The sequence below is a fragment of the Microcebus murinus genome, chromosome 3 (genome assembly GCF_040939455.1).
Source record: "Microcebus murinus isolate Inina chromosome 3, M.murinus_Inina_mat1.0, whole genome shotgun sequence".
NCBI classification, from domain to species: Eukaryota; Metazoa; Chordata; class Mammalia; order Primates; family Cheirogaleidae; genus Microcebus; species Microcebus murinus.
This window is the reverse complement of record NC_134106.1, coordinates 2492792-2519598: the sequence shown is the minus strand read 5'-3', so window position 1 is coordinate 2519598 and position 26807 is coordinate 2492792. Positions and strand designations below refer to the sequence as shown.

The window sequence follows — 26807 nt, the reverse complement described above, 5'->3', positions numbered from 1 at the left end:
GTATGTTACCCATTCTGACTTACATGACAAGTAAAGCTGCCTGTAACACAAAACAAGCTTCCAGCTCTTTCAAGCTTCCCTCATCACACAAGAGCGAAACGGATTCATCCTCAATGCACAGCGCACACTGCCGTGCGGACTGTGAGTGCCGGCTGTGGGCGAGGTGTCGCGGCCGGTGAGCGCCGCACAAAGTGGCTAAACACACTCGGACACAAGAGAGGTGTATGGATCTGCATTTGTTTGTTCAAATGTGATCTGAGTAACTTCCCCGAGGAGCTATGTGAGCCCACCTCCCAGGACCCGGACCACACCAACACTAAGCCCCAAACGTGGACATCATCTAGAGGCAGTATTTTTAACTTTCTTAAAAAAATTTACTTAAAAACATGTTATGTAGCCATTAAATTTAAATGAGTCTATTTTACCCCAGTAAAATGCTGAGTGTTTACTTTCATCTGAATCGTGCAACAATTCTATACTAAAGCAGGTTGAGTATTATAACAGACCTGAAGTTAGATTTTCAAAAAAGAAGAAGAAAAAAAAAACAAAAAAAAAACAAGGGTTCAAGTGCCGCCCCTGCAACCTACCAGCTAGAGGTCCCACGTGACTCCAGATGACTGCCTAACCCCTGTGGGTGACCCACGGTGCAGTGTGTGCTGTGAACTCTGCAATCTCTAGGCTTGTTCCCAGCTCCAGCAGTCTATGAGACTGTTAGAAGACAGCTAATGTTCAGAGCATCAGTACATTGCTCAGGACCTTACGGTCAACAAATGGTGGGGTGCAGAATACAGCCCAGGCCTCCAGCCCCTGGTCCATGTTCTCTCCACAACAGCGTGCCAGTCTACACCACAGGCACCAGGGCAGCCGGAACAGAAGTCACGGACAAAAGCAACGGGAAATGCAATTCTCGAGTTCTTTTTCAAGCACCAAAATATGCACTTAGAACGGAGCCAAATCAAAGTAGATGGGCTTTCTAGCAGGAACTTGCTAACTTTAAAAGGCTCAAGATGAGATGGAGATGGTTTCTATTTGATTACAGTTGCCTCCTTAAAGGGCGGCAGATACTATAGACAAGTCTGACAATACATCAAGAAACTACAAATGTGGCGAGATAATAGCTTTTCTTCCTCCTCCATATGCAACACTGTTTATATAACTAATTAACAGATGGTGAAGAGCTAGCTGATTGGCTCTTTAAGTAGACTTTTACAATCCTAAAATCCATGTTGCCGTTTTTGTCCTGGCAGTCGAGAAGCTCAGCTGACAAAGAGTCAACTGCAATGCTTGTCTTCTCTCATTGAATAACAAAAAAAGACAACTGCCCAAGTGAAGGAGCTGGAGTAGCGAACATCTTCGGTGCCTGCCCTGTGTGCAGCACTGTTCTAAGGGGTTATGATAAGTAACTGTCTCAACAGCCTCGGAGCTAGTTATTATCGTTAGCCCAATTTACGGATGAGTAAACTGAGGCACAGGCCTAGCTCACACACTTAATGAGTGGAGAAGCCCCACATGTGTAGTCTGACTTGAGAGTCCATTCTCTTAGCCACCGAAATGTGCTATTCCATAGGGGTGCACCATCCATTTCTGAAATGTAAGGCATCGATACACATAGATAAACGTATGCATGCAGTACATGTGTGTTTTGTGTGTATATATAAACATATGTGGGCATAATCATCATAATATGCTTAATTCACTGTTAAAGAGGAAGAATAAATTATAGATAACTATGCAAACATGCACCGCCTGCAGGATGGCCAGGTCGCTCTGGAAGGCTGGGATGGGCAGACATTCCAAGAAGGGGGGATCTGTACCGAGTGGCTCACTGACCCCCCTCCCCACCCAGCTCGACCTCCATAAAATAGAGGAAGGGATTCTAGGTGAATATAGCCTTAAATATTTAAAAAAAAAAAAAAAAACGCTGTCCACCAAAACGTGAAATTCATAATTTTTATATTATACTGGCATACCTCTTCAGCATAATGTGAAAAAATGTCTAATTTTATTTTCATTTGCCTTGTGGTCCTTCCTAGCTTCTGTTTTTCTTCACGACAGGGTTGACGCTTTGTCGTGGCATTTGTCGTTTGATGTGCTGGTCCCTGGGTCACCTGGTTTCAGCACGGCTGTCCCAAGGACGACTGTTCAGGGAATTCCTGTATCTCAGGTGTCTGTGCTGGGGACGGTTGTTCCAGGGGTGACTGTTCAGCGGGTTCCTCCAGCTCAGGGATTTGTTCTTGCGATGTCTGCATCAAGGGTGGCTGCCCGGCAAGTTCCTCTAGCTCAGGGATTTCCTCTGGCAATGGCGACATCAAGGGTGACTGTTCAAAAGCTTCTCGTTCCTCAGGTGTTTCCGCTTGTCTTGGTGATGGTTCTCCTCCCGATCGTTGTCCCGTCGGAGATTCTTCTTGGGCTTCTACTTCTACTGGGATTTCCAGCAGCACCAGTGGATTCTCTCTCTCTAGAATATCATATGGTTCTTTTTCTTGTTTCCGGCAAACAAAATAAAACAAAATCACCAGTGAACACAGTGGCCATCTAAACCAACCGAAATAATTCATAAAAAAGACAAGTGCTGCTGCTACAGCGATAAGTAGTGACAGTGCCAATACTAACAAAAATAATGTTCTCCTAGGGTGTGCCCCCCACAGTGTGCTTCTGCACCATCACCCCTTTGCTCTCCTTTGGAAATGCAATCTCAAACAGGCATAAAATAGGCAGGATGGGACAGTAGGGGAGAAGTGAGAGCGGAAGGTGTGTTGCCCAATATTAATTAAAGAGGCGTAATCCGTTAGTCACTTAAAGATTGAAAGGTCATGGGAAAGACTCTTGCCTTTTCTACCAGTCGCTGAGCTAGGGAAGGGACTTTGAGTGAAATGAAAAGGAGACGAGCAAGAGCGAGGGAGAAACCCGGCCCGGCGTTCTCGGGGAAACGCAGCGCCCGAGCTCGGGAAGCAGGCCGCGCTCCCCGCTGCCCCCCAGCCACGCGCGCCAGCACCCACGCCACACGCTCCCGACAGGGACGGACGCCACCTGGCGCAGGGAATCAAAGGGTGCGTCAGAAACCTGTAAAACAACGGCCTTTGAAAGAACGTAGGAAGAGACATCTTCAGATCCTCAGGCAAGAGCCTCGGGCGCCCGAGAGGGAGCTCGGCAGACTCGCCAACTCCCGCCTCACGCCCTGCCTCCCCGAGGCCGGCTCCTCCCTGTGCTTCCAGGGGCAACTCCCAGGCCCCAAGCCAGAACCCCGACTCGGATTCCATCCTCGCCCCCCGTATCCATTTTTGGCCAAGTCTGGTCAATTCTGTCTACTCCCAGAAATCCATCGCCTGCAACCCCACCCTGCCCGGTCCAGGTGTCCATACCTGGGGAGGGGACCGCTGAGTACACAGTGCTCGCTTGCCCCATCCTCCCCTGATGCCAGGGCGATTTTTAAAGCCATCAATTCCATCGCGTCATCTCTCTACGCTAACATCCCTACGGGAGAACCACCCAAACCCTTAGAATGACAGGCGTGGCAGGGCAGTGACAGCCGGGCCGCCGCTAAAGACCTGTGCTCCCCTCCCGTGCACAGGGCTGCCCAGACTTTCCAACCAGCTTGCGTCTGAGTGGGGCTCGCTGGCACACTCAGACCACAGGGACGGGAGACCCGGCGGCTCCTCCCGGGCTGGGCCGCTGCTGAGTGTCCGAGTTTTCCTTCTCCTCCCGAGGGGAACTCGGGCCTGTGTGCCGGAGATCACAACACAGGACACCCAAGTCACAGCGTGGAGGGGAGCCACCCAGGAGAGCCTGCCACCCACGGCAGGCCTCCGCGACCAAGAAACAAACACTTACTGTGCAAAGCCACCGAGGTTCGAGGGCCGATCTCTTTACATCTTGGCCTCAGCTCCTCTCCCCGACGGGCCCCGAGAGCTGGACCTCACCTGCGTTTCCTTCCTCCTCACACACGTCCACTCTTTGTTCCACCTGCACCAAACTGTCAGCGCCTCCCCAGACACACCCTCACTCTTCCAGGCACTTGGATACCTGGCCATCCTGCCCCCCACGGCCCACTCTACACCGTCCGCTGGGCAGAGTCCCGCAGACCCTGCACTGTTCACTCCAGCTCCCTTTATAACACGGATAACCCAGCCCGGCAGCCTCTCTCCCCAAACCAGCCAGTCACTCTCTCCGTGGCATACTTCTGGGGTATCCAACGTGTGCCTCTGTTTTGACATGTACCACATGAGCTTTCCTGCTTGTACATCTGTGCCCCAACCCCAACGCACACGAGCTTCTAGAGAAACGCAGGAGTGAGTCTCCTTCCTGCGAGGCAGCACCCAGCCCAGGGCCCGCAGCTCCGGGCTGTCCTTCTGTTTTTAAACCACGATCACCCACGTGTGGGTCCCGTCTCTTCTGTCTAATTCCAGACTAATCTTGAACAAGTCACCTGCCCTTTCCAAGTTTCTGTTCCTTATTTTTTAAAACATAGGGACAGGGGAAAAAAAAACGGACCTTTAGGAACTGCAGGATGATGATGAGAAGGAAAGGAAAGCACGCTGTGAGCAGCTAGAACACACACATGATGCGACACCCATTAGCACACCAGAGCTTAAACAGTGGAGGAAAGGGAGGGGATTCGTCACAGAAGAAAAACCACAGGCTGTCACACCGTCATGTATGACTGTACACCAAACAAAGGGCCGGGCCCGCATGTTTTAGGGCGCGGATGCTGTCCCCCTGCAAATCCCTCGGGGAGGACCCCCCCCCAGCACCCGGCACCTCCCGCTGCCCTCGCCCGGCCACACAGTTCCCTGCAGGAGGCCTGTCTTCACCGCTAGACTGCGAACCATTGAGGGCAGCAACTGTGTCCTGCTTATCTTGGTTTCCCAAGCACCCAGTTTAGCCTGGCACATGGGAGAAACTCAGACGATGTTTGGTAAATAAAAGAGCAAAGGCTTAAATAACAAAAGGACCAGCAGTGCCCTGGTCCCACACGTAAAGTATCCCCCAAAACACATGAGACTAGAATGTTCAAAATTAAAAATAGATTTAAGACATTAAGATGTACATGAATAATATATTACTACAATACGCAATATAAATTACATAAAATATTAGTATAAACTAATATTTGGGCTGTATTAATATATATATTAAAATGCACTTTCAAAAACTCCCAAGTTCACCTTGCCTTTTAAATGCAATCATCAGTGAGCCATTTCTGGCATTGCATATGTGTGTATCTATACTGTTTTCTTTCAGAGCTCAGCCTACAATCCAAGAGAGGTCTCAATGTGGCTAAAACATTGTCACTTGCAGTGCCACTTTAGCACACCTCTATTTGTCTGAAATTTCCTGTCTGAAACCTGTACTTCTTATCACGAGTTTTAGCAGTTTCATTTTTCTGTTCTCTGCTCCTTTTTTTTACAAAATATTAGAAGGGCAAGTGTAGTGAAACATTAAAATAATTGCATCACTGAACAATGGAAAGTCTGCCCAAACCACAGTGCCAACTGACAACGCCACCGTATGGTTGAGTCAAAATCCTCATTTGTCAACTGACCTAAAAATTGGCATAAAAAAGATGGTTTAGACTGGAGAGGGCTCCATGCATAGTCATAAAAGTGCAGTTCATTCAAAAGCTGCCTGTCCATGGACAGTTTGGCGGACGCCTGTGTGGGGCAGTGACCACGGTGGCCTCACTGCCGGCACTGTCACGGGTGACTGGGGGTGGGGGGGACAACCCTGCACTGCGCCCGTAAGATGAGCATTAACAATATGTTCTCTTACCAGGAAACGAAACCACTTTTTTATTCTTGCTGAGGTTCTTGAAAGATGCTAAAAAACAAACAGACAGAAATCCGGACATTAATGAGCTGACCAAAGGGTTTACAAAGCATGCTATTTTAACGTAGGATCTACGGCTAAAAGAATGATCGAACTGTAACCCATGTTGACTGGAGGGCTAGTTTCAATAAAAATAAAACCATGCTTTTGTCGTGCAGATAAGCCTTGCCAACACTGTGCAAATGCACTTTCTGGGATTACAGGGCACTGGCGGAATTTTGATTGTCTTATTTTTCTTCCTCAAAGAAAAAAGCATATTTTACTTGAGGTTTTTTTTAAAAAATTTTTTAGCGTCTTCCTCATACAGTTTCATAGCAGGAAGTCAAGGGCATGTGGTGGCATTTCCTTTGCTCCGTCCCAGGTGTAGCAGGTGACAGAGGCGTCCCAGTCGGTCCTGTGCCCTGTGAAATGCAGGCGTTGGGTGCGCTTTGCCAGCAACTAGAAAACGCAAACTGGCTCGGCATGCACGGCAGCTGCCTTTTAAAACCCCGATGGCAAGTCGCAATAAAAGCAGGATACTCTAAAGTGAAAAACACCAGAGCTAGAAATGTATAACTGACGTCAACACTTGCAAGATAGAACACGCTACTACACACAAGTATAGTGCAGATAATGAATGCGATAAAATTTTCTGCAGATCTGCCCCATCGAACATCTTATCCGGCAATTCTGAGTATCCAGCAAATCAGAGTATCTCGAAGGGCGTGTGGGACCCTCTCCCAGCTCGGCAACCTGGCAGGAAACACGTTTGCCCGCGCCCAAGTGGGTCTGGGTCTCAGGGTCTCCGCTGGTGCAATCAGCACAGAAACACTTTTGCTAATAAGCCCTTCAGTGACATTGAACTGAGGAGCCAAAGCACCAGAGCAATGCGGTTCTGCAGCCCTGACGCTTAGGCAAGGGGGAGGGGAAAAACGAGCGAGGGCAGGAGGGACGCTGACAGCATGGAGGAGGGCGGGATCGGAGAAGCGGGTGGGAGAGCCGATTGGAGAGATCACGCTGCTGGCAGCAGCAGCTGGTGGATCTGAACCGGAGCGGAGTGGGACAGAGCCAGAGCCAGGACTTTCCAGGGAGGGCTGGTTCTGACTACGCAAGGGGGAGGGCAGAGGCCACCAAGAGCCAGGCTCGCCAGGAAGGCCGGCGGGAAGAGGTGGGCAAAGCCGCCGCCTCTGTCCACAGCCGTTCCGCCCTGCCCCGCTGTCAGGGACCCCGTGACTCCAGCGAAATGTGAGTCCCGCCTTCCACACGGGGCTTAAAACCTAGCTTTTACTTTCACCAATTTCTGCGCCTGCCAGAACACACCGCAGCTGCCAGTGATGAATCGAGATGTCAGGCTCAAAAACGTGCGAAAATAAGCCCGGTGTTTTGGTTCCGGGGATAATTAGTTTGTGAAAAGTTAGAAGCCCAAAGCGAGGCGGCGTTCAAGTGTTGTAGTTGGTAACGATCGCCTAGGCAACCGATCTTTCTGCGTGGGCCGGAACGCGTCTAAATAAACCGGCGGGGACATGTACCCAGTCCTTGTAGGGGAATCGAGAGTTGAGTCTAGAAGCAGTTTGAGTCCACAGAACCCCTGAGGATCGATTGGCTCGGACGCCTTGGCCCTGGGGCAACACGTTGCCCTAATGAGCTCTTCCACGACCACTGTAGATATTTTTATTCTTAAAATACATTTTTATGGTCTGTATGCAGACAAGCTCATCACAGAAAATCTGGAAAGCAGAGCAAAGCTGAAGAAATGGAAAAAAAAATAGAAATCATAAGCCCACCCCTTGGTGTCGCCAGTTGTAACCTAAATTAAGTCCAGCAGCCGGGAACAAGAGCGTCTCTCTGATCCCGTGGCCTTGGGAGGAACTTCCACACGTAGATGGCGGGTTCAGAACGCAGACATGCTTTTCGGACTCTTAAGCATCCTTCAGAGTGCCCCACGGAAAAGAGCCGCCACGTCCTACTCTCTTGGGGACCCGTCCCCAGCCCATAAACCCTCCCAGATGATGGCAAACCCCCCTCCACCATGTGCTGGGACCACTGAACGTGGCCGTGGGTGGTGGTCTCTCCGCTCCCATCACTGTGTTCGGACCCTCCCGCCCCGAAAAAAACCCATTGGCCTCTTTGAAGTTCCTGTCACCAGACTGTCATGCCCCCACTCTCCTGGCAGTGACCCGCAGACCTCAGCCCACCCCGCACCTCTTTGACCCTGTTTGCCCTTGGTCCCCCTCCCTCTCTCCCTCTCCCCCCAACCATAACCCCTGGGGAATCCCAGTAACTACTTGAGACAAACCGGCCTCCAATCCCGGCTTCTCGGCTCCTTGGTTCACACGCCCGCACGTCCTGTCTCTCCCACTCACACGACCACACCCCAAACCCTGTGAGTCCGAGGGTCTAGCCTGTCCCGCCACCCTGCGGGCCTCCCACTCTCTCCCTGGGACGGACGGACGGCAGCTTTACTCTCCTGCGCCACCCCCACCCCAACCCCTAACACGTGCACGTCCTCCCCGTGCTCCGCTGGGCCAGGTCCCCTGCTGGGCTCGATCCTCTTGCTCGTGACCCCGGACCCTCAAGGGGTCCCTCAGCACCAGGGCACAGCCCGAGCCCTTCGTGAGCGACTCTCCAAGCAGCTGCTTCACGCTTCCATTCGCTTCAAAACTCCACCTGCCCCTCCATACTCGCGGCCGCCAGGACCCTGCTGCCGTGAGAGTGTGAGAGCTGTGGGCAGACGCTGCCGCAGGCTGCCACCCGCACGCCCCCACCTGCCAGGCCCGCGTGCACGCCTCTGCCGTCTCGGGGCCACGCCGGGCGAGCCGCCCTGCCCCTAAGCAGCACCGACCCTCCGCCGGCACGGCTGCCCGCGTCCACGCACAGCCACCTGGAGATGCTCGCCCCTCACTGCTGCCCCCCAGTTTGCTCCCCCTTAGGTAGGCACAGGCGTGTGTGATGCCCCCACCTTTGAGAAAAGAACCCCACCTGGACCACCACGTACCCACCTGGAGCCACCGCGCCCATTTGCACCGCCGTTGCGGCTGCCACACTCCTGCCCAGGGCCGGACGTCTCCGTCCCCTCTGCTTCCACTCTGGGACCTGAGACCCACAGGCCCTGTGCTCACCCTTCCGGAGGGAGCATCTGCCGTGTGGCTGGGAACCACTCCCAGGTCCTCGCACCCCGCGGTCGGTTCTCCCTCTCTCTCTGCGTATCTACCGGCGAAATTCAGCTCAACCGCGAGTTCTGTTATCACCCTAATCATGCACTGCTTGGCAGATTGAGTGAGACACTCAGACTACTGTTTTCAGCTGAAAAGGACCTTAAAAGATCAGCTGACGTGCACCTGTGTACCCACTGTGTCCTCGGAGCCCCGGTGGCTCGGGGCTGTCTCGGGACGCACGGGAGGAGGCCGCAGAGAGCAGCAGGGAGCTGCCTGCACGTGTGGGTCTCGGCCTGCCACCTCTCCCTAAACCAAGCAGCTCGTTTTTCTCTCCGCCCTGCAGGCTGAGGTTTCTCATACTATTCCACTGGGGAAAAAAAGGTTCTGGTGCTTTCAACTTTTTATTTTGAAACAATTTTAGAAGTACAGGCCAGCCTCGAGTTCCCGAGTGCTCTTTACCCAGAGTCCCCCGACCCCGACGCCCTACAGACCACGGCACGTATGCTAGACCGGAATTGTCATAACATCGGTAAAATGCTGTCTAACCGCAGACTTCACTAGGATTCCACCAGTTTTTTCGCTGATGTCCGTCTGCCGTTACAGGACAGGACCGTGCGGGACAGGACCTTGTAATCAGGCGTCACACCCCCCCCCCGTCGCCCCCAAACTGTGACGGTTTCTCCGGTCTCTTATTCTGCATGACTCTGAGGCTTTCCAAGAGCACTTGCGGAGTGTGTCACAGAACGCCCCTCAGTTTGGGCGTAGCTAATATCTCCTCGTAGACAAAACTGGAATATGGCCGCTGGGGACAAGGCCACGAGGATGGGCCACCCATCCTACTGCCTCACACCACGAGGGTTTACATCCACACCAGTTCATAACTTAGTGTGGCATTGGCCGGATACAAACGTGGGTCTGGGGGTGCTGGTCAGATTTCTCCACTGTGGAGCTTTCTGGTGTTTCCCTGCAGAGACTGAAAATCAACAGTCTTGCCCTTACCTTCTGTTTTAACATGAGAAAGTAAGACCCGGATAAGGTGTCACATCAGTGACCCTAGGGTCCACTCCACTGTGACCAATTTTAGTGGGTCTAAAGCTGCTCATGCCTCCAAACATCTAGTTCACCGTTACTCCTTTCCACCAGCTAGAAGCTCAAGTATTCAGAAATTATTGAACCTAAAGACAGATAAAAAAAAAATAGAGATAAAGCAGGAAGTTGGAGATTTCCACGGAAGATGAGAACCTTGGTCCTATGTATGCTTTATAGAGACGAGTGCCCTAATTTCCCTCTCTCTTTGACTTTCCCATTTATTGCTCAGTGTCCATATTTTTATTCTTCTTCTGAAGATTTTCAACTTTCTTTTCTATCTGTTTTTATTGTAAACTGCCTCATACTGTTTTAGCAATAAGTAAAAGTCCCTTTAATAATTCAAAGAGAGAGAGAGAGAGAGAGAGAGAGAGAGCCAAGAACACCCCAGGAGTTGTCTGGTTGTCCTGGTTTCATGTCCTTAAAAGTAAAGGAAAGCTCGGTGTTTCCTGGGAAGATTTTATAAATCCACCCAAATACTGCCCGTCCACTCTCTTAGGGTGACCGGCCTCAGGACTTACTGCACGACGCATGGAGAAGCACTTCGTCGCCTCTGGGAAGGCGAATTCACATACTTACAGGAAGGACAGAAGCTCTGGGAGTGAGACAGACCCAGATTTAAGACCTGCCTTCTCAACTTGCCCACGGGAAATCGGCACACCTGAGTCTCACTGAACTCACGCTTAGAAAACTGACACGTGCCGTCCCAGCGGTAACCCTCACACGAGGACAAAGAGCAAGAACGTAAATAAAATACTTCGCACGTGCCCGCCACATACTACACGCTCAATCCCTGTTAGTCCCCTCCCCTGCACGTTCCCCCACCCGAGCCCCTCTTGGAGTGTGCTCTGCAACCCGGGGGCCGGGCGCTCCTCCTTCCACCCAAGCTATTTACCCATTCACAGATCTCCACCCTCCTCCTCCTCCTCCTCTCTGCCCACCCGTCGCTTGTTTAACAGCCTTGGGCGTAGAGGCAGTTGCTGGCCGGGAATCGTAAATGCTGGGGGTGGCCGGACCCTGACACACAGCCCAGGGAGCTCACAGCCCTGCTGTCCTGGGCCCCCTCGTGTGCAAGTGGCTGGGCACAGCGACCTCCCAGGTGACCTCTGCACTTCTTCCCACAGCCCCCGAGCAGGCAAAGGCACCAAAGTTGGGTGTAGCAGAAAGGCATCAGGCATGGGTCCCCCAGAAGCATTTACACAGAGAGGCCAATGCCCGAGTGAAGGAAGCTGCATACTCTATTCTTCCAACGATGTGACATTCTGGAAAAGGCAAAACGAGGAGACAGCACAAAGACCAGTGCCCCCCGGGGGGTTGGGGGGGAGAAAGGCATGAGCACGTGTCACATGGGAGATGCTCAGGGCAAGCGACCTGTCCGCGTGACATCGCCGTGGTGGACGCGAGTCCTTGTGCCTCTGTGCAAACCCACGGTGCGTGCAGCAGCAAAAGGGACCCTGGTGTAGACAGTGGGCTCGGCTGCTAACGTGACAGTGTGGGTTTACCCGCTGTCACTGTGTTGGGAAAATATGATTGAGGAATTAATGAAATGTGGCTCATAGGATCATTATTTATTGTATAACCCGATATTGCTATATTAAAGACAGAAACAGGAGTTTGCAGGGTTGTGCCCTGGAGGAATGTGTGGACTCAGTGGTTCACTTATTAGAGGCTGCTATCATGGGAGAGCTCTCAAATCTCCGGTAGGGATGTTTCCCAGGAAGACTTCCTGGTATCTCAAAATCTGTGAGCTTCCCTGTGTCTTGAAAGACAAGGCAAATATGGCCCACAGGATGGGAGCCAGAGAAATGAGTGTACTTTGCCCAGAGATGTGCCCCAGTGGTTATAAACAACCTGTTTATTAGAGGTGGGCTTCCTGCTCTCTCCTGTCTGTCTACCTTTAAGTCCACCATAACTAGTCAAAGATATATTGAGTCACTATACCTCCTTTGTTTTACCTTTGTTAATTGACAACTACCTCTTAGAATTTAGAAACTAGCCCCTAAAGATGTTGTACCTGTTTGTTCACCTAGATAGATTAGAAGCCCCTTGAGAGGACTTTTGACCCTAACCCACTACCTGTATCCCCTAGCAACTGCATTCCCTGGTATGCAAGTAGGTTACCCTGACAACTGGTAATTGATGTCTGTGATTATAAAAACCTGCGTGAATCTAACCATATGGCTGGCAGGTGTGGAGATACACCAGTCCCCTAGGAACCTCCTGCTGTGTTTTATCTGATCTTTATATATAAATATATATATATATAGTTTATGTATATATATAAACTATATAGTTCATATATATATAAACTATATAGTTTTATATATATATATATATACATATAAAACTATAAACTATACCTTAGTCTCTGTGTATTCTTTAATTTCCCTCTGTTGCCTATCAATTTCCTTATCCTCTGTGGCGACCCCTATCTTAGGGACTTGGCTCTGTGGGGAGAAGCAGCTGATCTCCTAGCAGACCTGCCTCAACTACTCTCGCCCCACACCCCCAGTGCACCAGCTGGTGGGAGAGGTCGACAGTGGGGGAGGGGAGGCTGGGGAGGGTGGGGGGTGGAGTGCACATGGGAAATCTCCGTACTTTCTGTGTAATCTTGCTGTGAACCTAAAACCGCTCTAAATAATGAAGTCTACTTTTCAAAAAAAAATGAGAAGTCGAGAGATCAGGGTCTCCCAAACCACTCTCTACTCAACATCAGTGCCGTCACACAGGGACAAGCCCTGAAAGGACAGAGAAGACTTTGGGAGCAGAATAACGGGCCCATGAAGATGTCCCCGCACCACTCCCCGGAGCTTGTCCATACGTCAGGCCGCACGGCCACGGGGAATTCGACTGCAGGTGAAACTAGAACTGCTAGTAAACAGGCGAAGTAGCCCGGATCACCCAGGTGAGCCCGATGTCATCACAGGGACCCTCAGACATGGCAGAGAGAGGCAGGGAGGCGAGGCAGAGGGCAACGTGGCCACAGGACAGTCACAGAGACACGACGTGGCTGCCTTCGGAGACGGGGGACGAAGCCGCCAGCCCAGGGGTGCAGGAAAGGACACGCAGCCTCCCCTGGAGCCTCCAGGAAGGAACTCAGCCCCACCCGCAGCTCGACCGCAGCCCAGCGAGACCCGAGCCCAACTTCCACGTCAGGGAGAATCCGGAGCACGCAGAGCTCTCTAAAGGAGGAACAGCTGCCTGCCTCCGCGGGAGGGCTTGACGTGCCACCGGCCACCCGTCGGGAGAGGAACCACACAGGAGCCGCGCCGTGGGATCTTTTACTTTCCTTCCTAGTCTAGATTTTGATGGGGTTATAAGCTATTTGTTCTTCTTTCATGCATACTGACAAAAACCTATTGGAGTCTGCATTTCAAAGGAACGAAAACTACCGAAGCCACAGGTGTGATTCCCGAGAAATGTGCTGGGAAACGAAGCAAAGATACACGGTGAAAGCGGCAAGAATGCCTTCTCGCGCCATTCGGTGTCAGCAGATGCTTCAACCTTGGTAGTTTGTTTAGCGCACGGGGACCACCGATGTCAACGGGAGGGCCGGCCAAGCTCAGGGGTGCAGAGAGGACTGGAAACCAAATTAGGGCAGATGGAGACGCACCACGGGTACAAGGGGCCCCCCACGCCACAGACACGGGCCGTACACGCAGCACGTTGAACAGACGAGGAGAACTCGGGGACGTCCCAACAGGACAAAGTGAAGGACAGAACTGCCTCACATTGTACGTGGTTTTCCTTCCCAACACATCTTCGGGTCGCTTTGCTCATTTGACGCCGCGGCAGGGCCCTGCGACGTTATAACTACTTTTGTAGATGAGGGGGTTGGCATTCGGGGAGGCGGGCGGCTCACCTGACGCCGGCACCCGCCCCCGGGGCTCTGCCTACCCCAGTGCCTGCCACGCGAGGCTGACTAAACTAGGAAGGTTCGTTTTAAACAGTCATGTGCTAGGTAATGACAGTTCCATCAACAACAGACCGCATCTACGATGGTGGCCCCATAAGATCCTAAGACTGTATTTTTACTGTTCCATTTCTATGTTTAGACATGTTTAGATACACACACACGCACACACGACTATGTTGCATTTGCCTGCAGTACTGAGCACAGCAACCTGCCACGCACGTCTGCAGCCTCGGAGCAAACGGCTATACCACGTGCCTGGGTGAGCAGGAGGCTGTGCCAGCCAGGTGTGCAGGTATGGTCCATGATGTTCACAGACAGACGACATCACCTAATTATGCATTTCTCAGAACGAGTCCCTGCCAGTAGCGATGCATTGCTGCAATTGCATGTTAATATGTCCCCAGCAATTCCAGTTTATCCAACGACAGCTCCTCCAGGACCATTTGGAGGACGGCTGTCCACAAACAGCAGGGAGCCTACACCCAGTTTCCATGACGACCAGAAGGCAAAGGAAACGCCCTCCTTCGCGCACCTGTGTGTATATAGCCGGACAGGCTCCGATCACCCTTGAGGAAAGTTGCATTACAAACCCAGCTCGTGCTACAGTTGCTCAGAAAGTTGCCATGTAAAAACCCAGCGTGTGTTACAGTTGCTCAGAAACATCTTTTGCAAAACCCCAAAGGCCATTAATCAGGCTAAGATTATTTACCATAGGAGATTAAATAGAGGCTTCCTATCTATCAAATGCTATACAAGAAATGAGGTAGTTCTGCTACCAAAGAAAGAAATAGAGATTTGTGATTCTCGGAAAAGACTGATATTCAGCAGTAAGGAAAGAATATAAAGGGAAAAGGCAAAGACTCTGGATTCCAAACTCAAACGGCCTCCCCAGCGGGTCAAAGCCAATCCCGCCACACAGTCCAAAGGGTCCCCGAGCCCCTGGGCCCCACGGGGCTCCCTCCGTCCAGCCCAGGGCCGGGGGGCGCAGCTCCCCGCTCACCCCCATGTGACCAGAGCAGACCCGGGAGCTGGAGCACACGTGGGGCGAGCACACGTGGGGCATGCACACTCTTGGGAGAGCTGGAGCCAAAGGGCAGCGTCTGATTCCTCGGCCTCATCTTACCAATGAGGACGGGAGGCCCCTGGGGCTGGCCCGCGTCGACGCAGCCCCGCGACAGCAGGTCCAGGGCGGCCAGGTCTTTTGGATGCAGGCTAGGCGCGCGCTCTCCTCTGCACCATGCCGCGGTCCTAAGCATCGTCTTATACCTGAGCAAAAGATCACAGAACATCACTCAACAGATCTGCCAAAAATAAATAAATAAAAAGAAAACAATAAACCCCTCAAATAAAAGCACTCATAATTTGTAAAAACCAAAAGGAAACCCCAGCTGGCTAAGGTCACTCCTAGCAAGTGTCTGTGGAACTTCCCAGAAGCATCTAGAAGAGCCGATGGACCCACATGCGTGCTCAGCACCAACAGCAGCGCCTGAACCCCCACGCACACAGGAACCACTCGGTTCCCTTTCCGTTCTCCTCGTCCCTGGGAAATAATTTTCTGCCTGGCTGGCATCCTGACCTGCAGGGCAGGCCGCCCCCGCCAGCCCACCTGGCGCTCACAGCCAGGTGCCCTAACAGCGTCTTTCCGGGAAGAGCCACTGGCAGCCCACGGCCACGGCCCAGGTGCGCGTGGCGGAGCCTCACACCCTGCAACGCGCACGGTCGCGCCCCGGCGTGGGTAGCTGGCGACGGCCCCCCGGAGCAGAGGTTTTCGCCGCTGCCCAGCTGGCAGGAAGAGGAAAGGGACGCAGACGCACTCTCCCAGGGGCGAGGGAGGGGATGGAGGGACCACGAAGGCTGAAAGGCCCGAGATGAGATCCGGGACTCACTGCCCTGCCTCGGGCAAAGCAGCGGGGAACCCGAGCAGGGCCCGGCCGGGGGGAGTAAGTCTCCGTAGCTTTGCCCAGCCAAAGACACAGCAAGAGCATTGACAAGTAAACCATGATGATTAATTTTGCTTGGAGAGGGCTGCTGTCGCTCGCCAAAAGGGGCTGTCGGAACAGACAGCGCGTGGCGAAGGCACAGCCAGCAGCGACGTGCTTTTGAACCGGAAACCTACAGATCAGAAAGGCCGGGCAGGGGCTGGGTGTGTCCCCCCACTGCCCGCAAGGGCCCGCGTCCCCCCACGGCTCTCGGCCTTCTGAGGGACGATAACAGCAGGTCACCACAGAGCCAAGCTAATGCGTGATCGTAAGAAATGTTAAAAATTCACGTTTTAACAATTCCTTCATTGCCCGATTGACAAAAAAAAAGGAGAAGAAGAAGAGACATCTAAGGGAAGCTCACAGGGTGGGAACCCGGCCCAACCATGCTCCGCCTCTCGCTCCTCGCGCTCACGGCACACGGGGACCGAGAGGCGGGAAGAAGGTGCCTGGGCACCGCGCTGGGCCAAGAAGAGGCTTCGCGAGCGCAGCGGGCGGCGGGCGGCTCTGCTCCCGCGGCTTTGCCGCCGGGACCGTGCGCACTTCCAAGCAGAGTAAAGCAGATTGAAAACCACAACGGAAAAATAAATAAATAAATAAAAAGGTGGTGGTGTTGTTTTTTTTCCCCGTGTTTCTTTTGTCCCTTCTCTTTAAATACCCCTGTGCGTCCTAATTCTCAAAACCAAATAAAAAATAACTGCAATAAAACACAGCCAAAAAAATTATTCCCAGTGAGCTAAAGAAAACATTACTGCCTTGAGTTAAAACTTCAGGGACTATTCAGATCTCGCAAACTTAAAAAAATAAAAAAAAAAAATAAAAAAAAAAAAAAAAAACTTCAGGGACTTAAAAATCACCTCATTCTCCCGGAAAAATGAAACTGGTAAACTCTCACAAGATCTGAGCAGGCAGGGCAAGGTCTGGGAGCAAGCGCTGCAGGTGGCAGCGAACGCCAAGGTTCGGAAGCACCCGACTCTACTGTAGAGTCTGGTAGGATGGATGGCCACCGACAGCCGAGAGCATTCAGTAGGAAAGGCAACGTTTCTTAAATGAGGAGTGAAATGGGCTCCTTCCCGCCTCCCAAATAAATCTTCGTGTTGGGCCACAAAGTCTGGTGGCCTCGGATTGGCCGATTAACTTCAACAGCCTGGTGTAACGCATGTCATTAAAAAATTGCTCGAAGGCCCTGAAGGCCGTAATTGAACCACAGAGCTACTGGGCAAACCCTGAAGGGCCAGGGGACGCTTGGAAACAAACTAGAGAATGCAGGAAATAACTCACAGCCAACCTGCTGGGGAGGGGGGTCTCAGAGCTGACCATGCAGAGAACCCACAGTGTGGCAAGCCCTCCGCCAGAGGGAGCCCACAGTAAGCTGAGCCCCACCAGCACCCAGCACTGAGCACCCACTGCCTAGCACCCAGCACCCGGAACGTGCTTTCCCGGCAGTGGATATAGGTGGGAAGAGAAGGAGAGTCACTTGAATTTTCTGCCATTTCTTTTGTCACTTCTGTCACCAAAGACAAGGCAGGTAATCACTGTATTTTCTCCTCTGTCAAACGAGAATAGCCATCTGGCAGGGTTGGGATGGTGAAAATAAAACTCCAAAGGAAATGTCTACAGAGGCGTTGTATAATCCATACGCATTTTAAATCACTGGGGCACCAGATGGCTCAGTACGTGTCTTATAAACTTAAGGCTCCATGGGAGTCTGTGGGACCACGTGGGATTTCGAAAAGCACTCGGGACCTTGACTCGAAAGGGCAGAGGAAAGCTGGAGGGTGAAGACGGCTTAGGTTTTGGCCACTGGCACCTTTCTCGGGGGCAGACTGTCTGTCAGCTGAAGAGCATCCTCCAGTTAGAAATGAAAGAAGGAAAGAAAGGAGGGGCAGCGGCTAGACCCGCGGCTGAGACTTACTTGTGGCGGCCCGGGGGCTCCTTTCTGGCCGGGAGGTGGCGATCTGGGGCCCAAACGTACTTCTCCTCCAGGGTGGCGCACGGGCCACCTTCGCACTTTATTATCTGGGGGATCCTCCTTATAAACCTCTTTTCTTGAAAACAGAAAAAGCTTCTCTGATAATCTTGTTGGCATTTGTCACACTGAATGATGATTTTTCTCTTAAGGTACCAGGAAGAGTGGAAAGTCAAAGGTAAACGTTCCCCAACATTGAAAAGATATTGCTCTTGAAGGATTTCGATTCAGGGAACATCAATAATTACAGTGAAATTTTGAAACTGAAACCCAAAATAGCATAAGGCATGGGAGGTCCCAAGCAAGCCTGTGGCCCGTCTGACTCTTCCTGGTCCACAGAGGAGAAACAGTAGGAAAGACCCGCAGAGAGAACCCGCACTGCCGTCCTGGGACCTGGACCACGTGGCCTCCTTGGTCCAGACCAGCCGTCCCGCACGCCAGGCAGACCCTGCCCCGGCCCCGACTTCCCCCTCTCGCGTCTCAGGGGCTTGTCCTCTCGTGCCCAGTGAGACCCTGACACGCCCACATCCACACACAGCCTGCACGCTGCCCGTGACTTGCTGTCCCTCAGGACTCCCCTCGGGGTTAAGTCAAGCTAACGTTGACCATGCACGGATTCTGACAGCAGTCGGCTACTGCAACCGAAGGGTGAGGGGTGACGGGTGGAGGGTGGAGGGTGATAGGTGATGGGTGATAGGTGATGGGTGATGGGTGAGGGGTGATGGGTAAAGATTGATGGGTGAAGGGTGATAAGTGAAGGGTGAGGGGTGATGGGTGGAGGGTGATGGGTGAAGATTGATGGGTGAAGGGTGATAGGTGAAGGGTGATAGGTGAAGGGTGAGGGGTGATGCGTGAAGGGTGACAGGTGATGGGTGAAGGGTGATAGGTGAAGGGTGAGGGGTGATGGGTGGAGGGTGATGGGTGAAGAGTGATAGGTGGAGGGTGAAGGGTGATGGGTGAGGGGTGATGGGTGGAGGGTATGGGTGAAGAGTGATGGGTGAAGGGTGATGGGTGAAGGATGATGGGTGAGGGGTGATGGGTGGAGGGTGATGGGTGGAGGGTGATGGGTGGAGGGTTAAGGGTATTGGGTGAAGGGTAATGGGTTAAGGATGAAGGGTGAAGGGTGATGTATGAAGGGTGATGGGTAAAGGGTGATGGGTGAAGGGTGGTGGGTGAAGGGTGATGGGTGATGAGTGAAGGGTGGTGGGTGATGGGTGATGGGTGAAGGGTGATGGGTGAAGGGTGATGGGTGAAGGGTTAAAGGTATTGGGTGAAGGGTGATGGGTTAAGGATGAAGGGTGAAGGATGATGGGTGAAGGGTGATGGGTGAAGGGTGATGGGTGAAGGGTGAAGGGTGATGTATGAAGGGTGATGGGTAAAGGGTGATGGGTGAAGGGTGGTGGGTGAAGGGTGATGGGTGATGAGTGAAGGGTGGTGGGTGATGGGTGAAGGGTGATGGGTGAAGGGTGATGGGTGAAGGGTTAAAGGTATTGGGTGAAGGGTGATGGGTTAAGGATGAAGGGTGAAGGGTGATGGGTGATGGGTGAAGGGTGAAGGGTGATGGGTGAAGAGTGACAGGCTGCCCACAGCACTGGGAAGTGAGGCTCTCACACACACACACACACACACACACACACATGCACTGGCAGGGCTGCTCTCATCCTCTCCTTTGGCAAAGACTCCTCCTATATCTTTCTTCAAGAGGAACAATATTCAGGTCCTCACTCATAGAGTCTACCTAATAAACAAAAGGAGGGAAGGAAGACAGGAGGGAGGGGAGAAAGGAGAGAGGGAAGGAAGAAAGGAGGAAGGAAGGAAGGAAGGAAGGAAGGAAGGAAGGAAGGAAGGAAGGAAGGAAGGAAGGAAGGAAGGAAGGAAGGCCGGCCATAGAGATGCAACACAAATTGTGTTAGGTGATCTCATTACCATGTGATCTCATAGAACACAACTATGTCACAGGATCTTAATCACCACATTTTCTTAAAAAGGGGCCACAATTGCTTTACTTGGGGGACTAAATTGCATCCAAAGAGCACAAAAGTCATTGACAGTGACCTCAGCCACGAAGCAGAGCTATGGAACGAGCTGCTGGCTTCCCCATTTCTAGCCAAGGACGTGGGACTTGCAAACTCGGAGCACACAGCAGTGAGTGCGCTTTAGCTACAACATTTCAAGTTCAACCCCCATCTGTGCCTCAGTTTCCTCATCTGTAAAATACCTGACTAATAAAAAGACAAATTGTTAATGCCACCAAAGGACTTTTACAGTTTGCAAATCGCTTTCCCAAGTACCGTCAATTAATACCGCAATATATATCATCTTTCTTCTCTTCACGGCTGTTAACACCAGAAAATCATACACATGAAAACTCTGTAAATTGCTTTCAAAGCCACACATATAAAGAATTACAAGCAAACAATTATGAAAAGGTTTAGAAAAGGAATTCTAATCTGGCGATATCGTCATGGGTTTGTGGGCAGCGGGGAGGAGGCGTGGGCAGGGAGTTAGACCTTTTCTCCGTGAGCCTGCTCTGCACGTGGCTGCGTCCAAGAAGCAGATTCAGCCTCTAGCTCACCAGCCGTTTGTCATCCACGGCCGAGTTATTATAGAATGTGCACATCTCTATGTCTTCAACCGATACATGACATACCTTTTTTCTTTGAGTTGTGTCTTAAGGGAAACCTTTTCTTAAAAGACACTCGTGAATTGTCTTCCTGAAACAGAAACCGTGAGTGTTAGCAGCTGATACTTTTTCTCGGCACCATAAGCCAGCGTCCTCAGGATGGGGTGGTCGGCCCCGGCTGGCTCCTGGGCATGAGATTTGCAACAAAAGTTAGTCCGCCGACGGGGTTAACGCATTCAGAGATGATTTGCCAAAACGTGACGGCCAGTGCCGGGTGGCCACCACCACCCCTGGCTGCAGCCGGGGCCGGTCTGATTCCAGCCTGGCCTGGGAGTCCAGAGCAAGACAGACAGATGAAGCCCACGGGATTGCCAGGGGTCTGCCCTCAGGTCCAGCCCCTGTGTGTGGCCCCCTGAATCCAGGTGTCAATAGTTCGGCGACCACAATGGAGCCCGGGAGCCGTGGACCAAGTCCATACCGATCCCCACGGATCACTCAAGTTTTCCACCGCTAATGCCGTCCTCCCCAAACATCTTCCATACCGAACATGAACCAGCTTCAGCTTGGAAGGTAAAAAACTGGAAAGAGAATCACTCCTACTCTTACTCTAAGAAAAAGCCAGATAATCTACAAAATTGTAACCTTCTTGAATCCGTTAGAGAGGATTCAAGAAGGTTATAATTTTCTTGAATCCTCTCTTCCTTCTTCCTTGCGTCCTACCTTCCTTCCCTCCTTCCTCCCCTCCTTCCTGTCTTCCCTCCCTCCTTTTGTTTATTAGGTAGACACTATGAGTGAGGACCTGAATATCGCTCCTCTTGAAGAAAGATATAGGAGGAGTCTTTGCCAAAGGAAAGAAGGAAGAGAGGTGAGGCCACAGAGCAACCAAATGGCCTGAAATCAAAGACAAGACCCCCTTCTGAGGGGACGCAGGGCCTGAGCCTGGCTTCCCGGGGCAGGGCCCAGGAGGAAGAGGAGGCTGCCGGCGAAGGGGAGAGGAAGAGTGAAGGAAGAGCACGGCTGAGAGTTCAGTGGCTGCGGGTGACCCTGGGTGCCGCAGACAGGGGAAGCTGGCACCACTCTCAGGGGCTTTCCTAAAACCTCGCTGGAGCTCACAGGCGAGACGGGGGCCGGGGCGGGTCAGGGAAACTCTCCTCGTGATGCCAGCCCTGGGGGAGCAGCCGCTGCCACGGGAAACCCCCGAGCCCTGCCCAGCCCCTCCCACCCCGGGGACAAGCCTGTGAGACAGCAAAGCCTGTTCCTCCAGGGCACGGAACAAAACCCTCCGCCTCTGGGGAGGGCGAGAAGCAGTTCTGGGTCCAGACCGGGGGGACCCCAGCTGCCAGGGAGAGACAGGACAGCTGGGAAATCCCAACCATGTATAAAGAAGGTAACACATCAGAAACGAGCCGGGTTTATCCCAGGAATGCAAATCTGGCTCAACATTTGAAAATCAATCAGTGCAGTTTGGTATCTCAACAGACTAAAAGAAGAAAATGTGTTTATCTCAATAGATGCAAAAAAAAACTATTTTGCAAAATTTGACATCCAGCTAGGCGCGGTGGCTCACGCCTGTAATCCTAGCACTCTGGGAGGCCAAGGCAGGCGGTTGTTTGAGCTCAGGAGTTCGAGACCAGCCTGAGCAACAGCGAGATCCTGTCTCTACTAAAAAATATATATAGAAAGAAATTAGCTGGACAACTAAAACACATATATATAAATTAGCCAAGCATGGTGGCACATGCCTGTAGTCTCAGCTACTTGGGAGGCTGGGGCAGGAGGATCGCTTGAGCCCAGGAGTCTGAGGTTGCTGTGAGCTAGGCTGACGCCAAGGCACTCTAGCCTGGGCAAGAGAGTGAGACTCTGTCTCAAAAAACAATTCGACATCCATTCATGGAAAAAAAAAAAAAAAAAAAACCTCTCAGCGAATTAACAATATAAGATAACTTTCTCAATCTCATAAATGCCATCTACAAAAAAATGCATTCCCATGTGCATACAGAGTCTGAGTGTTTCCCCTGCAGATCCGGAGGGGGAGGACAAGCGTGTCTGACTGCACCGCCCCACCCTGCATCGCAAGGGAGGCCCGCCCCGGTGCAACACGGCATCCACAGAGAAAAAGAAGAGATGCAACAGTCTTTTTCTTTCTTTCTTTCTTTTTTTTGAGACAAAGTCTCGCTTTGTTGCCCAGGCTAGAGTGAGTGCCGTGGCGTCAGCCTAGCTCACAGCAACCTCAAACTTCTGGGCTCAAGCGATCCTCCTGCCTCAGCCTCACGAGTAGCTGGGACTACAGGCATGCGCCACCATGCCCGGCTAATTTTTGCTATATATATTAGTTGGCCAATTAATTTCTTTCTATTTATAGTAGAGACAGGGGTCTCGCTCTTGATCAGGCTGGTCTGGAACTCCTGACCTCGAGCAATCCGCCCGCCTTGGCCTCCCAGAGAGCTAGGATTACAGGCGTGAGCCACCGCACCCGGCCCGACGTAACAGTCTTGATTCACAGACAACACAATTGCCTAAGTAGAAAATCCCAAGGAAAATACAGAAAGCTGCCAGAACTGATAAATGAGTTTATCTCACCAAGGTTTCAGAATTCCTGTCAATATCCAATAATCAATTGTTTTTTTATATATTAGCAAGAGACAATTGGAAATTGGCATTTTTAAGTGTCGTGTAGAATACTGTGTTTCCCCGAAAATAAGCCCTACCCATAACATAAACCCTAGCAGGATGTCTAAGCATTTGCCCAATAGAAGCCCCACCCCGAAAATAAGCCCTAGTGATGGGCGTGGCTACGCAGCGCATCTGCACAACCCATGCATTTCGTCTCGGAACGGGAAAGAAGACGAGCAGCCCTTCTCATCTGCCCCATCATGACAGCTGCTGTCCCAGAGGTGACAGGAAAGGTGCGGGCAGCCCCACCAACAAGGTCAGCTCCCCCTGTTGGGTCCCGGCCATCCTGTGCGTGCTGCAAGCTGAGGCTTTGAGGGGAAAATAACACATCCTCTGAAAATAAGCCCTAGGGTGTCTTCTTGAGGAAAAATAAATATAAGACCCTGTCTTATTTTCGGGGAAACACAGTAGTTCCAAAAACAGAATGGCTAATGCATAAATTTGGGGAACATGTGAAAGATCAGTGTGCTGGCTGCCACAAAGCATGGACCCAAACGATCATAACCCTACATAAACGGAGAGAGACCATGCTCACAGTATACCATATCCAGTGTCCTTAACATACAGATTCTCCCCAAACCGACCCACGGAGCAATGCAATCCTAACCAATCCCAGCAGGGTTGCCACAGAAATTGACAGGCCGGTCTGATATTTATTTGGAAAGGCAAAAGCTCTGGAACAGTCCAAAACAACGTTGAAGAGGAAGAATAAAACTGGAGGTCTCACGTTATCTGATTTCAAAACTACAGTAATCAAGCAAGTCTGATACTGGTGAAAGGAGGTGACTGTTTACAGGCAGTGATGGCCACGCACCCCGCACCCCACACTCCGCCCGGGCTCACTCCTCACCTACCCTGCTCTGGCTGCCGAAAATCTCAGCCTTGGGACTGTGGAGCGCGGCCCAGCACCTGGAAACGTGCAGGGGGATTTGGAAGTGAGCAGAAAGCCGCAGAAGGACTAAGACCCAAAATCTGATTGCACGGCCTGGCCAGCTCTCCCCAGCCACTAATTACGCAATTGCATACGTTTGCCAAAACTCCTCAAATTCCAGTGTGTGTACATTATACCCCCATGCTGCCAAAAAAAAAAAAAAAAAAAATAGCTTCCTGAAGCGAAAAAAAAAATCCCCAGATAATACCCTCCAGAGCCGACAGCCTGGCAGGCGTGGCCGGGCTTGAGTCTGCGCTAGGCGACCCGATTGCGGTCAGCTCAGAACGCGGCCCAGGAATTCACCCGGCCGAGGGCAACACCTCCCTCATCGGAAAGCCGCAATGCCTGGAAACATCACTTGCCCAGAAAACAGCTAAACGCAAGAAAGAAACTAAAAGATCTGCCAGAAGCCCCCAGTTGGCGTCCACACACTGCTGACAGGAGAGCCCCGGGCCCCTGCCTGCCCGCCCATCTGCCTCCCTCCCCTCTTCCCTCCCTCCCGCTGCACAGCAGAAGGCCCGTGTGTGAAGGCATCTGGGAAGCTGCTAGAAGCACAGCAACAGTGGGGAGTCCCGGAAACTGTGGGGAGAGGAGAGACCGGGAAATTGTGAAAGGTAAACCGGAGGACACAGACAGCCCCACAGGCCGAGACAGGTCACAGCAGGACAAGAGCCAAGACCCAGGCCCTGGTGACTTTGCAAACACCTGTCAACACAGCAGGGGGACTTGCTGGGGGCAACGCGATGGCCCACCCGTCAGGAAGCGGGTGTTTAAAAATGAAGTACCCTGTTTCCCCGAAAATAAGACAGAGTCTTATATTTATTTTTCTTCAAGAAGACACCCTACAGCTTATTTTTAGGAGATGTGTTATTTTTTTTTAAGTATGGTACAACCATCTACATTCATTCAAAAATAGTTAAGTCGTCTTCTTCTGGGACATCATCATAACTGTCCAAACCCCAAATTAAATACTGAATTTCTTGCAACTCTATTTCCTTCAGAATAGTTGGCCCTGATCTCTCCTGTGGAGCCACAGAGCTCTCACGGGGCAGATGAGAAGGGCTGCTCGTCTTCTTTCCCGCTCCGCGACGACAAGCACGGGTTGTGCAGACGCGCTGCGTGGCCACGCCCGTCACTAGGGCTTATTTTCGGGGTGGGGCTGCTATTGCGCACATGCTCGGAAATCCTACTAGGGCTGATTTTATGGGTAGGGCTTATTTTCGGGGAAACACGGTAGCTGCAGCTTAACTGCAGGGGCATCGAGATAGACGGAAAATTCACTTTGGGGAAACAGAGATAAGCGGGACTTTGCCGTGTCCGAATTTCATCGAACCTTTCTCGCTGAAACCGCTCAGTTCGCACGCAGCAGCGTGGGGGGAGAGTGGCGAACAGTTCGCAAGTCCTGATCATCAAGGTCCTCATCAGCGCCTCCAATGTTAATCGCTAAAGACTTATCTGCAAAAACCTAATGACTTCTTTAAAAATGTCCTTAAAAACTTCCTGAAATGTTTCACGGAAGCCCTGGGCGGGAAATGCAGGCTCAGGACAGCGCCTTTTCTCTGGGGTCACCGCCAGCCGACACTGGCCACGCTGGCAAACCGCCTGCTGCGACTTTGCTCCGTTTGCCACCGAAGAAAGAGATTCTCCACAAACAGCCACTGCAGTCACGTCACCAAGCGTGGAGGTGACAGAACAGAACTCCTGGGTGTCTCTCCCCACCTGCGATAAACTCCCTCCCATCCTTCCGCCGTGGGCCGTCTGCCCGTCCCAGCCGGTCCCGAGGGGGGCGGGTAGACACACGTGCTGGGAGGACCAGGCGCAGTTTCAGAGCGGATGGATGACGCCTCTGCTCGCTGGAGACCAGAGCAGGAGCTCCAAGACAGGGGGAGAGATTCGTGACACCCGAGAGCCAGACAGGACACAGATGCACACGGACCCACAGTCGAGAAGGGGGAAAATTTCAGAGAACAGAGGATGCATCATTTGGGAAAGGCCACCGTGGTCTAAACATCTTCCCCCAAACTCAGGTGTTGAAATCCTAACTGTAAGGCTGGTGGTGGGTCCCCCTCCCCCTGCCCTAGATCAAAAAGAAAAGGCTCACGAGAACAGACCCGCCAAGGACAACTGCTGGGCCCCGCTGAGAACAACCCCACCTACATGTCCACCGTGATAAGACAGTTTTGGCTCCTGGATTCCACAAATACCGCCAGCCCCTCCTGTTTCTCTATGACCACCTAAGGTCACAGTGGAAAAATCGCCAGCTTTTCCCGCCAAAAGTCTCCGGTCTGCCCCAAACAGTATAAATGCCCCCACCCCCTCCAAACATATGCAGCTTCTCGGGCCCCCCACTCTTGGGACCCGAGAACCTCGTCCAGGAGCACACAATAAAGCCACGTTGTTTGCCCCACTCTGTTTTCTTCGCCACCGGACAACTTTACACTAACCAAAGTGATGGTGTTAGGAGGTGAGCCTTCGGGAGGTGACTGGGTCAGGAGGGTGGAGCCCTCACGCTTGGGATTAGAGCCCTTAAAAAAGGGACCCCAAGAGTTTCAACCAAGTGAGGACACAGCAAGGAGGTGCCGTCTCTGAACCAGGAAGCGGGTCCTCACCAGACACCAAGCCCACCAGCACCCTGACCTCAGGCTTCTAGCCTCGGAGCCGTGAGGAACA

General features: G+C 52.1%; 1 protein-coding gene across 2 annotated transcripts in view; it reads right to left on the bottom strand.

Moving 5' to 3' along the window:
- Window positions 1-1936: 1936 nt before the first annotated feature.
- Window positions 1937-26807, bottom strand: part of DCDC2C (doublecortin domain containing 2C) — a 101402-nt gene continuing 76531 nt past the window's right edge. Inside the window, exons 11-12 of one of the 2 annotated variants that reach the window (XM_012763163.3) lie at window positions 5770-5817; window positions 1937-2482 (exon numbers count right to left, since the gene is read on the bottom strand). In XM_012763163.3, the coding sequence (XP_012618617.1) occupies window positions 2459-2482; window positions 5770-5817 (72 nt within the window). In that variant the 3' untranslated portion in view covers window positions 1937-2458. Of the gene's footprint in view, window positions 2483-5769; window positions 5818-15085; window positions 15229-26807 lie in introns of those variants that run through there. The other variant, XR_012918462.1, reaches the window with a different exon arrangement.